The 15768-nt window shown below is 36.3% G+C and overlaps 1 protein-coding gene across 2 annotated transcripts in view; it reads right to left on the reverse strand.

Moving 5' to 3' along the window:
- Nucleotides 1-14839, reverse strand: part of RB1CC1 (RB1 inducible coiled-coil 1) — a 68724-nt gene extending 53885 nt beyond the window's left edge. For both annotated transcript variants that reach the window (XM_074278304.1, XM_074278293.1), the window contains exons 1-3: nucleotides 14435-14839; nucleotides 2098-2221; nucleotides 877-1006 (exon numbers count right to left, since the gene is read on the reverse strand). In XM_074278304.1, coding sequence (XP_074134405.1) covers nucleotides 877-947 — 71 coding nt within the window. In that variant the 5' untranslated portion in view covers nucleotides 948-1006; nucleotides 2098-2221; nucleotides 14435-14839. The remainder of the gene's footprint in view (nucleotides 1-876; nucleotides 1007-2097; nucleotides 2222-14434) is intronic.
- Between the last annotated feature and the right edge of the window lie 929 nt (nucleotides 14840-15768).

Here is a 15768-nt window from a genome sequence, read left to right on the forward strand (position 1 = left end):
TAGACATAAAGAATGATACTATAAACAAAATTAGATGAACATAAGTTAGTTTAATCTCTCAGATTTGTGGAGGAAGAAGGAATTTGTGACCAAAGAAGAACTTCAGCTCATTATTGATCACAAAATAAATAATTGATTATATTGTTACCTTTTCTTGCCATTTTTTTTCCTGCCTGTTTCACAATCCTGACTATCTGGACCATTTCATGTTTTTGTATTCATTGTCCAATGCCTACCATTGTTTCCATCTTCTATATAGCTATTCTTAAAATTTAAGTTGATTGATTCCCCATATATCCACAAGAGTCTACCGATGATACATCCTCTCTCCTTAGAAAACAGAAATGTTTTCTAAAGTCTTAATTACATTACTCCTGCACTAACTTCCTCTAAAGAATTGTAGGCTATAGAATCATACTTTTCTCTTAACTCACCTCTTTTTGGAATTAATGTGGCAATGAGATCTTGAAGTACCTACAAACAGTTTCTGCCCAAGACACATGGGCCCAACAATAAAATGAAGACCAGGCTAACTAGATACAGTATATTCAGGTGCTCAAAAATTTTGACCAGCAGCAACTCATGAAGCAATTTTTTAAAGTTTTAAGAAATTATAATGAAATTACAGATTTTTGAAGCAATAAAATAAAGCATTCACAAACCATAAACAAAATTCATCATACTTAACCAAAATGTGATTTGCTAAACAAAATGGTTTCATACCTGCCAAGCAGTCTTATTCAATGGGTGGGAGCAGGAAGTTTAAGGGGAAGTGAAAAGAAGGGAATAAGCATTTATATATAACCTACCATAATAATATGCATTTTTAAAAATTACACACACACACAAAGATTTCTGTCAGTAAAATATTCTCACGTTTGCACTGCAAGTTCAGTATCAAATGTTAGGGTAGTTCCAGTGTTGACCAAAAATACATATAACTTCATGATGATTTCTCTGGATTCTAGTTGTTTATGTCTCTCACTCTGATTTGGTCACTTAAGAACTAAAAAGAATTCAGAAACAGGGACCAATTTTTAATATATAGCACATTCATTAAGAAAAGTCATCTTATTAGAGCATAAGTACATATACAAACAATTAGTCAGCTTTCATATATAAAGGTGATTAATATTAAACACAAATGTTTAGGACATTGTAGGCATGCAACCAGAGTCAAACTGCTACATGAAAAATAAAGTAACATGGTAATCAGCATTTTCACTTTAACAAAGACAAAAGTGACTATCTACCATATACCATAAGCATTTCTGTTGAGTGAGCTCCAGTAGCTCTTATCTCCAGGATCAAACAAAAATTCATTTTTTTTGACATTTTAAGCTCCTAACTTTGACCCTTCCCATCTTTTCTCCAAATATTCAATGATACTGTTGCATTAATTTACAAGCAGTGCCCATATCAGAATGCATATGTCTATTCATTTTCCCATCTTCGAAATGCTATTTCCTCATTTCCATTTCTTGGTTTCCCTTCAAACCATAGCATCTCATTTTATAGAACTCTACCCTCTCACATTCTACTACTAGTGTCTCTCAGAGGTTACCACTTACTCAGGTTTATTTCATGTGGTCTCCCCCATTTAAACATAAGCTCCTTGAGGCAGGGGACTGGGTTTAAACAATTTTTTAAAAAACCTCAACAGACTTAAACATCAACAATCTAAAGATCTGAATTCTGGAGGACCCAAATTCAAATCTGGTCTCAGACATTTAACACATTATGGCTATACCTTAAGACAAGTAATAATTTTTTAATAATTAAAATTCCCTTGCAACTGCTAAAAAAAAAAAAAAAAAAAATCTGCTTCAAGACAAACAATCTAGTTCGTCTAGGTACAATAATGATGTTTCTATTACAATATAATATTTAACAACTTAATTTTAAAAACCACACATTTACTAAATATTTTCAATTGCAAAGTACTGTGTAGAATCTGGGAATGTGAAGGAAAAATAAAGTAGCTTCTGTTATCATTGAATTTATAGTCTATCGAAAATGTTTCCAAGTTAAATATAAGCAAAAAACTTATTTATATTCCAGTCAAATACTAAGTATAAAAACAAGATTTCGACTTACCTTCAGGCACTGTTAAAGGGGCTACCACTTTTCTTAACTGTAGGAGACTAAAAACTGGTGTATGCTTCCTTTGCTTGATATTGGCAACAGAATGACATTACTGTTCAAAATGAAATCTGGTGACCTAGAAATGAAAATATTTTTGGTTAATTTATTAAGAAATAGTACATATGTCCAGGGCCCATACCTTTGGAGAAAATTCTGGAGGGCAGGTTAGTCATAACAGTTTCTTAACAAATGTATATCCATTCAGAATTTTCCAGTTACAATTTTAGGCAAAGACACCTGTAATGCATCATCAGAGATGTTCAGGTCACATGACAAACAAGGACAACTAAAGCATTTTAATTTCTCCAACCTCTCAAATATTTCTATGGCTTAAGAGTTAAGCAATTACAGCTGCATCCATGGTCTAAGACACAGAAAACCTTAAAAAAAAAAGCAAGATCTCAATAAGCCCTAAGGCAATCACTAAAACCCCCCACAAACTATAAGCTAAGTTCTGGCAGAGTAGGATAGGTTTCAAGATCCACTTAGCAGTTCATTTGCTACTGCTATATATACAATCTATGGTAACACTCCCCTTTATCTTTTCTTTCATCTCACTATTCTGTGGAAACAAGTGAAAGACCTCAACTCTTCACAACCTCTGCTATGAGGGAAAAAAAAAGTGTTAAGTAGCGGGGGAGGGAGGGAAGTATTATTCCCCCTGGAGATAGCAAGTAGTTCTGTTAGAGACCTAAGAAACAGGACAAAAATAACAGCATGTATATAATAGCCCAACAAACCTGAAGGAAAAGAGACTGAAATCCAGCCGAGATCAGTCCTTTTCTTCCAGAAGGGAGAGGCTAAGGCAAGTGAAAAGTGAATTCTTCACCACAAGTAGCATTTGAGTTGAGAAAAAATTGTAACTACCAAAGTTCTCATGAGGAAGGAAATAGTGAAAAATCTTGAGCAAGATAAACCAATACAGAAAACTAATAACAAAAGGCAATATTAATTCCAGATCAATTAACATCTGAATAAATTATAAATATAAATTATATATAAGTATATATATATATATAAGCATATATATATAAGTATATAAAATTGTGTATAATATCTAATACAATATATAAATGTATAATTAGCTAATCATATATTAAACATAGTAATTTTATATAAATTTATAAAAATAAGCCAACAACTGATGATGCAGAGAATCCTATATATTCCCTGCACAACAGTAAAAAAAAAAAAAAAAATTATGAAAATAAATTTTATGACCTGCACAGCAGGAAGAAATTTGTATTTCCCCTTTGCCCTGCCATCAATGTGTAAATAAGTCATCCCTATTTCTTTTGAATTAAATAATTATAAGAACTTTTGTGTGTTTCTCTTGGTGCCTCCACAGTTCTGCCCTTTTAAGAATTCTTAGTCTTCTACTCCATTAAAAGCCTTTTCTGCTCCCCCTGGACACACCTTCCTTGTCTATTGTATTTCATTTTGTCACGATAGGTTATTCTTGACTGCATACTTTTCTCCTCTTAAAATATTATATTCCAAGTTCTCCTCTACATTACTCTGATAGCTGCTAAGTCTTATGTAATCCTTGATACTTGGATTTTTTCTTTCTTGCTGCTTGCCATATTCTTTAAAAAAAAAAAAACAAAAAAACAAAACTAAATTTCTGCCTATGAAGTTTGGCTATGAATTTCACTGTGGGAGTTTCTTTCAGGATATGTTCAGTAGATTAAATGTTCACTTTGCCCAAATGTTCTCATATGTCTGGGTACTTTACTTTCATAACTTCCTGAACTATTTAATTGTATGACCCTGGATCAATTACCTCCAAAAGAGGGGGGAAAAATACAAATATCCAGGATATCTTCTAGCTCATTTAATTTTCAGGTCAGTTTTTGGGTGAGACCTTTTACTGTCTTGAGATGTCAATTTTCCTCACCATTTTTTCTTCTTTTCCATTATGCATTTCTTGTTTAATCTCTTCAAGGTACTCCTCCAACAAACAATCCCTATGGGAAGGGCATGTTTTTCCCCCCAGAGATTTTAATGGCCCATATGCGGTTACTAACCTCCAGGTTTACATTGGCTTTCTCACAAATTAAAGTACTTCCTCATGGTATGCAGAGTTTTCCTAGGTTTGTTCATTTCATTCACTAGGATATTCAGGTTTTAACAGAGACAAGAGGGTGACACAAAAACTGAGATTTGGTTACTATCTCAACTGATTAGCAAGGGAAAGGCCAGACTAATCCTGAATACAAAGCTATTAATTGTTGATCTTAGACAAAAATCAAGATTCAATCAAGAGAGAAATCTATGTCAGCCATATTATTATTTTAAATGCAAATTTTACACATGGCACATTATATGTATACATATATATGTGTGTGTATGGGTATGTATATATACATAAGCATGTGTGTATGTACGTATAAATATCTATACTTAACTATAGCCAGCTTGGGGAACATGGTGGCGTGCCACAGTTCTCTTTTAATGTCCTGACCCAGATTCCCTAATTGTCTATTCAGTTACTCTCCCCACAGGTTATAACCATTCCCTCTTAATGTTTGATAGGATAAAGGTCTCATATCTTAGACCTTAGGCTATACTTATTCCCCCTTAATGTTAGATGGGATCAAGGTCTTTATCCATTTTAGACATCATTAGAATATCAGGAGCCTATCCAGTACCTCCCTCCATCCTAGGTGCCTCCCCCATCCAGGTACTTCCCCCATTATGTCATAGTTCTTGTTATCCTATAAAAGAGTCTTGCATTTTGACATTCAGGGCTGGATTCTTTGAGACAATAGTTTTGTTCAGCCCTGGGACCAAATCCATTTGGTCCCAATAAATCTCTCCATTTAATAAATTTTGTATTGAATACTCTCTAATCTCTATCTTGCAGTTTCTCCGGCATTACAATGGGGGGAGGGCAGTTATCAAAAGAGTAAGTATAAAGTTCACAGCAGAGAACATAACCTATGGCGAAGCAAAAAAAAGATGGACACTCATTAATATAACTTCTATTATTATATATACACTTTCTTGAAATGAAAATTCGTCGTTATATGTTTTGAATGTTCCCTGATGCTCTGCTGGGCATAGGCCAATTTTTTTTGTTTTTATTTTTTATTCATTCAAAAAAAAAAAAAAAAAAAGTAGTTTAGGAGAGCCATTAACAACCTTTAATGGATGGTAGTAGGGAGGTAGGGGTGGAAGTATGATGGTAGGATGAACCTCTAAATCTAAGTCCTCTTGGTCTATGGCACTTTTAATCTATCTTTTAAAAAATTCTTAAAATCCTTCATCAAATAGCTGGCCCTTGTATGAAGCATTTTTTGCTAAAAGTAATTAGTGCTCTCTTCTTTGAATCACCTTGCATCTAATAAACCCTGTGCTTGTTATATTCCTGTCCTGTGAATTTTATTTTAGCAACATTATTAATCAGTAATAGATTTATTTTAAAGAACTGTTTTCAGTTATCTTTTTTGTTAATTTGGCAAGATCAAGACTGAGATTCTTATTAACCAATATGCATTTAATATAAATAAAACTAAGGCCTGCAGTCTTACATGTATTCATTCTAATGAATCAGATCACAGTCTATGTGATTTCTTATTCTGTGCAATTCTTATTCATATTCTTCTACACAATTTACAACATGCTACTTTTTATATTTACATTTTCTCAACTTTGTATTTAAGGTATTAAAGCTTGTCCATCTGTTGCTCCATTCTTGCTACATGACAGGCCAGCTCGTATTGGCCAATACTTCAGTTTATTTTTCTGTCTTTACTACAATTTATTCAATTCAAAGTTCCATACAAGTAATTCCTAAATTTACACATACAAATACTGCTACTGTTTCTAATGCATAAAATATCAAACAAATTACAAACTATTTCTTCGAATTTACCTTTTACATTTCTGGGCAACGGTCATGTTTTGGGTCTCATAAAACTGACAAAGGACACAAATTCAGGGGGGAAAAAAACCTAACAGAAGTGCAAATAAGGAGAGCAATAATAAGCAACTATCCTGGCTGTTTTGTTTTGTTTTTCTTTTTTTCTTGAGGAAGGAAAACAGAGATAATAAATAGTATAATACCTCATAGCTAAAAGCAGTAGAAGGGAAAATGAGACTTTAGTTTGGCATGATAACTCCAAGGGCCCTTACATATGAAATTTGAAAGACACCAAATAGACTTGACATGCAACCAATCCGTCAGTGTTTCAAGAGCATTTTTTTTCTATTATAGAACTACCACTTTTGATTCTATCACGTTATGCAAATTTCATAAAAGGAAATGGAAATAACAAGATCAGGAAATCAAGAACTGCTATAGTAATTAGGAATTCACAGAAGAAATCTAAGATAATATTAACTGGAGAACCAAAAAAGAAAAAAACAAGACTATTTAACAACATTAAAAAATGGCCAAGGCATAACCATTCTTCCAGTTGCCCAGGTTCTTGAGTCATTCTCAACTCTTCATTAATTCACCCCCCCCAGAATCAAATAGTTGCTGAGCTTTGTTTCTAACTATTCAACACCGATCATATTGCCTCTCCAAAACCAACTTTGACTTATACAAAAGACACCTTCATGGAAGACAATTTGTATTTTCTACAGCAAATTTTGATGATAAAAATATGGAATATCACAAAACATTGCCTTCTCCCTTTTTTATCCTAAGGAAAGTTTGTATCACCCTTCCATTTTGCTGTAAATCCCTTTTTTCTTCTAGTTTCATTTAAAGTAGGATACGATTCAGTTCCTATGGCATGCTCATATTAATCAAAGGATAGAGATTCCCTAAGGACAGCTATATGGCATAGTGGTATAGAGTGTCAGGCCTGAAATCAAGAAGACTCATCTTCCCGAGTTTAAATCTGGCCTCAGATACTTATAACCAAGGGTCCCTTCAGAACCTTAATATTTTTCACAAGAAATGTAAAAATAAAATAAGAAGGGGATGGACTGATTTTGTTGAGATTTTAATAATAAGGAATATGAAACAGCTAAAAGTCCTCAGTGGATAGAGAGCTGGGCCTGGAAACAGGAAAACTGAGTTCAAATTTGGCTTCAGACATTATTAGCTGTGATCCTAAATCAGCCATTTAACCTCTATACCTTAATTTACTGAAGAAGGAAATTGCAAAACATTCCAGTATCTTTGCCAAGAAAAATTACTCCCACTGAAAAAGTGAACATGATGAATATACTTGAAGAATGGGGTAAAAGTAGGAAATAGAGAAAGGGTTGATGGAAGTGGATACCTGATACTTTACTTTGATTGAATCAAATAAAGGCTGAACCCAAGTAAATACAGGCAAAACCTAAAGAATTTAAGGTGAAAGTACTTTAGTATCAGTAGGAAGGAGGTGAGGAATAAGGTGAAAAAGGAATAAAGAGGAAAGACAAGAGTTCAAAGCATAATGCCCTGATCCCCAGAGGGAAATTAAAAGAAAAAAATACAATAAATATAAAAAGGGGAGGGAGAAGTGTCTATCAAAGAGGGAACAGCTAGATATTATAGCATATGGCATGTAGATGTATTGGAAATTCTTGTATAAAATTGAAATACAGTTTCAGACGATCCTGGGTAGTGTGAACTGATACAGATTGAAGTGGACAGAACAAGAATAATTTATACACTGACAACAGTGCAAATAATATCAACTTGAACTCTCATCAAAGCACAATCAACTCCCCAGAGGTCCTAAGATGAAGTGTGCCCACTTTATGAAAAAAAGAGCCAATACTTTTTTATATTAAGCTCATTAAGAAGTACAATTTCATATACAATCCTCCATGTTCTACTTTTACATTTCTTTGGCATCTTTTTAATTCAGGACACAAAAAGCAAATTTCACTTTTTTTAAAAAAAGAGAAATGTACTGATTTGATTAATGTGATAATCTGAGTAATTAGTTTCTATGCTTATAGAGAAGTTGGAAAAGGCATTAAAAAACCCAATACACAAAACTATCAGATTAACAGTAATTTTCTCAGGTCAAATGCTCAAGGTAGGCATCAGTAAAAATAATTTGTCATTCTATAATTCGGTATATCAGGGCACTGATGACTTAGCATCAATCTTCACAGCAGGCTCAAAGAATTTAAAGCTAACAAGAGCATTAGAAATCTATGCAAGCCCTTCAAATTAAGTCTAGAGGAAGTTTCTTTCTGGTCTAAGACAATAGAGCCAAAATTCAAACTAGGATCCTTTGGCGCAAAATTCAATATTTAAGTTCCTTTGAGATTTTAACTATTTATTAAATATTTATCAGTATTCAATTGATAATGTCTATACTTCGAATTTAAAAATTATTCCTGCTTTTTAAGCTACATTTTTCATTAGATTTGCAGGAATTTAATATTTCGGATATACAGTGCTTTATTATGACCATTTCTTTAATTTCTACCTAATCCAGGGTGACTATGTATGAGTAAGGATTAATCAGTTCTAAGAAAAACAAACCAGAAGGATGTGCAAAAATATAAGTTATTTTTGTAGCACACAAGAATTGTTAAGTGTAAGAAATGGAGATGAGTGATGATGGGGATAGCAGTGATAAGATCAATTTTTGCTGTTAAAAAACAACAAGATGATCAGTTCTCAAAAGAACTGTGAACTACTGGTGCCCATAAGAAAGAATACTCCAAATTGCCAATTAAAAAAAAATAAAATTCAAAACAAACTCTCATTTTACAAACTGGGAAAGATGACCAAAAAAATAGAAAAAAATAAGTTTTAGAACAATTTTGGAAAGATAGATACACTAACAAATGGTTGGTGCAATTATAAATTGATCAAGGCACTCTGAAAAGCAGCTCAAAATTTTGCAGAGAATGACAAAAATATCTAGAAAATCCACTTCTACAGGTATACAGAAGAACGTCAGTGACAAAAAGAAATCCTTCTACACGCACAAAAGTACTTCAGATCAATACTTTTTGTGGTAGCAAATAGAAATAATATGATATAATGATAATATCTAGCAGTTTTTACTCAAAAACTCTCTCAATTCTTCATTTTCTTACCAGTGCACTCTTTATATTCTGCCAACTCCTCCTAAAGCTTCCATTTAAAAAAGGCCTAGTCCCAGGTACCATCAATTTTAGCTCTCTTCTCTTTTTCACTTTCTCCTTTTGTTATTTGTAGGCCTAGAGTTTAACTCACACTAGGGCTAAGCTCAGCAATAGTCAAACTGAAACCTGTTGAAGACCTTAACTTAAAAAAGCCAAGGTCTCTTATTTCATCCAGGGCTATCTCCAGTTGTTTTGATCTCTATCTGGCCACTGGACCCAGAAAGCTCTGGAGGGGACAGTGAGGCAGGTGCCTTTGCTCAGCCCTCCCTCATTTAAATCAATTCACATGTATCTCATGGCATCACCTCCCTGATCTCAAGGTCCTCTTTAAGAAGCTCTAACAACAAAGCACCATTTGCATTGTATTGGCTAGTTCATAAGTATCTGGCCTAGAATCAGAAAGATTCAGGTCCCAGAGTTTAAATCTGGTGTGACTCTGGGCAAGTCACTTAACCCTTTCTGCTAAAGGTTCTTTATCTGTAAATGGTCTGGAGAAGGAAATGACAAAGAAAAATTTCTTTGCCAAGAAAATCCTAAATGGGATCTCAGAGTTGGACATAGACTGGAAAAAACTTAACTGGACCTTGACTTACCCACATTTTGATGCTTTCAAAAGTCAGTTGTTAAAGAACCTAGAGCAGAGTTGTCGGAATACTCAAAGTATTCTGCCAATAGAAATACATTCAAATTATAATATAATCCACAATACATTCCATATATATATATTAGAACACACACACACACACTCTTAATATTACAAAGATCATATAATAAAAATGTGAAGAGAAGCAAATTGGAACTGATTGAAAAATGACAAAAAATGAGTAGATACCAATCAATTAGGAGGCTAAACAAAGTATAAGCAAATATTACTGTACAGTAAAAAAAAAAAAAAAAAAAGATGATTAAAATAAAGACGCATGGAAACACAATATGAAATTCTGCAAAACTGCAAAACTGTATGCAGGAAATAATTCTGCAAAACTGAAGAATGAGAGAAAATATAGATAATGCCTGTAATGTGAAGGTTTCTACTACATCAATGTGTTGATTATTGCAATAACTAGCTGAGTGGATATGTTTGCCTCAAATCCCTCCCCATTGCAATCTAACCTCTATTAAACTACTAAACTAGCCTCTATTAAATTACTAAAATGACTTTCCCCAAAGCAGGTCATCCCTATCCCCCAATTCCCATAAACTCCAGTGTTCCCTATTGCCTCTAGGATCAAATAGAAAAACCATGGATTTAGCCTACTTTTATGGGAGAATCTCCTGAGTTCCTGGGTAGGTAACTGCTGCCAAATATTAATTATCACAACACAAATTATCTAAGCAAAAATATGCCTTTTATTATTATGTTCATGCATAGGATCAAACCCTCAGAAAAAAAGGTAAGATTAAATTACATTTAAAGGACTCAAAAATAGACTGATAAAAAAAGTTTTATATACTGTCAGGGGCAGTTAAAATTCTTCCTCTGGCTTCTAATCAAAAACACAACTTAATCCTTTAAATAAATTTTCATGTTACATAGGACAGGCTTTAGTCAGGAGGAATGGTCCTGGATCCCAAATAATCAAAACAGTTATAAAAAATTGCCATAATCATGCCTTTCTACCCTAAGAATCTCCTACCTTTCTAGTATTTTTCTCTGTCAGTTCCCTATTCCTAGAATGCTCTCAATCCTTATTTTAATTTGTAATTTCCTAGGTTTTCTTTAAGTCCCAACTAAAATCCCCAATTTTTTCATAAGAAGCCTTTCCCAACCTCAGAATTCTAGTGCCTTGCCTCTGTTAATTAATTTCAGCTCCTTCAAAGTGTCTTCAGTTAGTGCTATACAACTGACAGTATTTTTTGTTGATAACTAGATTATAAATTATCTGATGGAATGAAGTTAGTCTTAATATCTTAATAACTCTGAAAAATCTAAACACCTTTGTAATACTGACAGGTTAAGTCCACAAACCTCTCAATGAATGTCAAAAGTTTATTTAATATTTTGACAGAGTAGAGCTCTACTTGAGCACTAGTCAACAGAAGATGTAAAGAATCACAAATTTAAAACAAATCCCTATTCTCGACTTCCTTGTCACTATCCAGGACATCACCATTCTCCCAAACACATTTCATTCCCTTTACATTGTGAAAGTTTGTCATTTCCTACTTTCATAGAATTTCTTTAATAGGTCTTTACTTTCAACTCATACAACCACTATAAAAATGGGGGCCAACTTCCCAACTGGATTAGATAAAGCCTTTTGCTAGGTCAGTCTCCCTATCTCAACTCTCTTCCCAAACCAAATTCCTAATCTTCCTCTTTTAGCTGCCAAAAATGATTATTGTAAAGATATGGGCCATAGTTGCTCCCTATTACCTGAAAAATCATTTTCATAAATTCCCCTTCACAAATTGATCCCTTTTACTCCTTTCCAGTTTTCTACTCTATTCCCACTCTACTCCAACAACTCTATTTACATTGATTTTTCCAGATAAGCTGCCTCTCAGCCCTTACATTGACTGGGCCAGAAATGGCCAACTAGGTGGCACAATAGTGTGTATGGCCTGATTTCAGGAAGACTCATCTGAGTTCCAATCTGGCCAGAAATTTACACTTAATCACTTAACCCTATCTGCCTCAGTTTCCTCATCTGTAAAATCAGCTGGAGAATGGCAAAATCACTCTAGTATTTCTGACCAAAATATTGTTTTTCCTTGACATCTCTAATTTAGCTTTCCTATCTTTCTTCTTACAAGCTCAAATTCCACTGCATGAAGGAAGCATTTCCCAGTCAGCATCCTCCACTTCCAGCTGCTTTTCTCCCTAATATTACATTCTATCTTCTATGTATTTAGTTATTTACATGTTATCTTCTCCTTTAAAATGTGAATTTTTTGAAGACTGGACTGTTTTTACTTAACACTAATTAAACTGCAAACAATAAGACCTTAAATGTTTGTTCACCTATTTATTCTCGTACTAGTTTTTTTGTTGCCATAAACTTACAAAATTAAGCTTCAAAGATGACTATTAAAATTTACAATCTAAGAATAAAAATTTCTAAACAGCAAGAAATAGGGTCACAGTGGATAGATAGCACTGTTCAAATCATGTTTCACTTTAACTTCATGATCTTGGCAAGTCACTTCTTCATGCTTAAATTTTTCTATTTCTTAAATGTAAGCAATAACAGCACCTATTGCCCAGTGTTGTTGAGAGGATAGAATGAGATAATTATAGTTTTTTCAAACCTTAAAGTATTACAAATACTAGATATTACATGCCTGTAACAAATTTTCAACAATCCAAGTTCATGTTAAAGTTCATAGCATCAGAGATTTAGGCCTGGAAGGAGCCTTAGGGCCATTAAATTTTACAGATAAGGAAATTAAGGCCCAAAGAGAGTAAGGGCAGGATAGAGATGCATTCTAATCAGAATCCTGACTTCAAAGTAGTTCTGTATGCAAAGCTTGCATGTTAGGTCATGGAGTGGAGTTTTAGTTGAACAAAGGTTTTGTGTTCCTTGCCCTTTAAAAAAAAAAAATCAGATTCAAAAGTTCAAAATGCTGTCATGCATTGACTTCTTGTTTGTTAGCAAAGCCCATTTTTTTTCCTCCATTAAAAAGCCCAATTAATTTTCTCCATACTACATTGACTACATTGATACTGCTTAAACATGCACAGTTGGAGGACCAAACACAATTCTATTGCAGATTTTAAAATATATACTGGCTAAAATTACTGAAAATGTAGTCAATACCCTAAATAATGAGTTCCAACATCTCTAAATACAAAGAACTTAACCTGTTTTCTCCTAATATGTTTAACAGAAGCAACTAAGAATCTGATTATCTACTTTGCTCAAGATCTTTAAGATAAGGTAGGCTAATCCATTACACATAAAAGACAAAAAAAAATTTTAATAGAGTTTATATACAAGAGGAAAGGTACAAAAAGAACGTGCTTATACATGTTTATTCTGTTACAATATATGGGAGGAAAAATCTTTATTCGATTGGTGCATCAATAATCCTGCTCATGATAAAAATTCTTGTCCTTTTTAAGTAATCAAATTCTTTACTGACCTTTTAGCAATTTTAAGACTGCTTAATATACATTTTTTTAAAAGCCTTTCTAAAAACCTTCCTAATCCTTTTCTAAATTTCAGCCTTCTGTATCTACTTATAAAAATATGAAGTTTAGCTACAGGTGAAAACCTAGAAAAGAGTTAATTAGAAGCACTTAATGACACCCAGCCACTTTTTAATGTTGAATCAGTGCAAATTAGACGGTCAAATTGAACAAAACATACCCCTTATCAAGAGGCAGCATGGCAGGTTACTACTGACACCTCGTCCTATCCCACTTCGGAGAATATAACCACACTTGTAAAAATCAAGAAAGGAAATAACAGATTACGAAATTGTAAGCTACAAGCATTGCACAGGCACCCACAAAAGTGGAAGGAGATTCTTTATCCTTGAAATATTATCATTTCTTACGTTTAACAGTCTGCATCTATGAAACAACTTGTGAAAACCCACTCCAACCCCCCCCCAAAAAGGCACTAGTGGGGGCAGGTGGAAATGTGCGGAGAGGCTGAGTCATTCCTAGAAGTAACTTTATACCGACCCTCTCACTCCAAGGGGACAAAGACACGGCTGTCTGCCTTAGCAGCCCGACCAGGGCTTCATTCAGCCCAGACCTGATCAACTTTACATTTCCAACAGGAAAAAAACACCCTTGCATCCGTTCCCCGCCCCGAGGGGAGGAAAGGGAGAGAGGTCCTCCTCCCAGGGAGGGTCTCCCTTGCCATCAGTGCCTTTTCCCCACAACTTCGCCAACCTCCTCAGAGCGGCAAAGTTGGGGGTAGGGGAGTCCCCAACACAAGCAGCTTCGAGAACCCATATGTCAGCTCCGTCCCATACGGCGTCAGACAGCCCCAGCTCCTCCCAAAATTCGCGACTTCTCCGCTTTTGTCTCTGGGCGGCCGGTGTACGGTCCGGGATGCCGGAGCTCGCCAGCCAAAGGAGGGTCCAAGCAGCATCCCCACCCCTTACCCCAGGGATGCGGACCCCCGGGAGGACTCCGACCGAGGACCTCGGAACCCCAGCGAGCGCCCCCTACCCCGGCCCCAGGTGTGCTCCGCTTCAGGGACTGACAACCCCGGCGGCGGCGGCAGCAGCTGCTGACTGAGGGGGGAAGCGGTCGGCGGCAGAGTCGCCCTCTTACCCGGCGGCAGCGCCTCCTCCTCCGCGGGCAGCCCCGGCGGCCCCCGGAACCATCTTCCGCCGCCGCCTAGTCCTTCGGCGGCGGCTCCAAACCGCCCATTCGGCGCTGCTAACCGACACGAGCGGCGGCGGTCCCCCCCCGGCCCCGCCGGGCTCCGGGCGGGGAGGGGTTCAGGCCACTAAAGACAGCCTCCGGTACGCTGCCAGGCCCTCCGGCTGACAGTCAGGAACAAACGCGACGGAGAAACAGCACAGTCGGGGCTTGCACCGAGCCCCGAGGCTGAGGCAGCTTGTCGGTTCGGGGGCACTGCTGGGCCCTGGTCGCCGCCACAGCCGGGGTTCGGTTTGTTATTGTCGAGTCCGTCTCTTCCGCCGCGGTGCAAGCTGGGAAAGGGCTGCTCGGGCTAAGAATGGGGGGAGGGGAGTTGTGAGTAACACCATAGAGACGAGCATAGGAAACCCAGAGAGGTTAGAGAAGTCACGGCGCATGGCCGGAAGTTGACGGAGCCTACGCGATACGGAATAACTCCGCCTCCCAAACTCCGTAGGACTTCGAGCCGCGGCTGATTTTCCTTCAACCCCCACCTTCTTGACCCTGCTTGTGAGACTCGCGGCGGGGGACTGAGCCCCGCCTATAGTGGGGTCGTTCTTCTACCTGGTGCATTTGACCTTCATGATGGGGACGGTGGAATGGGCCTGTTTCTTCCCGCTTTGGGGATCAGCCCTCGGTGAGGGAGACATCCTAACTTGGGGATCTCCGCCGCCCTGACCTGGCTCCTGGGTGCACTTGACAACTTGACAGCGCTCTTCCTGGACTTCCACCACTTGGGGCCTGAGACACTTCTAATGCTGGGCAGTTTGGGAAAGGAAGGTCTCGGCCTGAGCAGCTGAAGGAGGGGAAAAACTGCTACTTAGATTGTGACTCTAGCACAATCTAAGCATTTTAATTTAAATTTAATTAATTAAATTTAAATTAATTTATTTAAAATTTAATTTTAAGTAATTTAAGCAGTCCTTAAAGTTTTGAGACTATTTCTTACCTAAAGAGAAAGTGCACAAATTTAAAGCTTGAAAAATTAACAATTATTATTGAATACTTAGTCGTATGTCGGACTTAGCCATACTAATTTATTTTATTTATTAAATGTTACTAAGTGCTAGGCTAAGCACTAAAGGAATTTTTTTTGAAAGCGTAGTAACCTCTTGTCTTAGTAATTTCCAAATGGAGATGCTATTTTGTTACAAGGAGAGCAGCTTTCCGGAGATGCCTGTTATGTTTTGGTGACATCATATACAAGAATTGGTATAGTGAAAAACAGCCAGATTTGGAGTTTC

Source organism: Sminthopsis crassicaudata, chromosome 1 (assembly GCF_048593235.1).
Source record: "Sminthopsis crassicaudata isolate SCR6 chromosome 1, ASM4859323v1, whole genome shotgun sequence".
In the NCBI taxonomy this organism is placed as follows: Eukaryota; Metazoa; Chordata; class Mammalia; order Dasyuromorphia; family Dasyuridae; genus Sminthopsis; species Sminthopsis crassicaudata.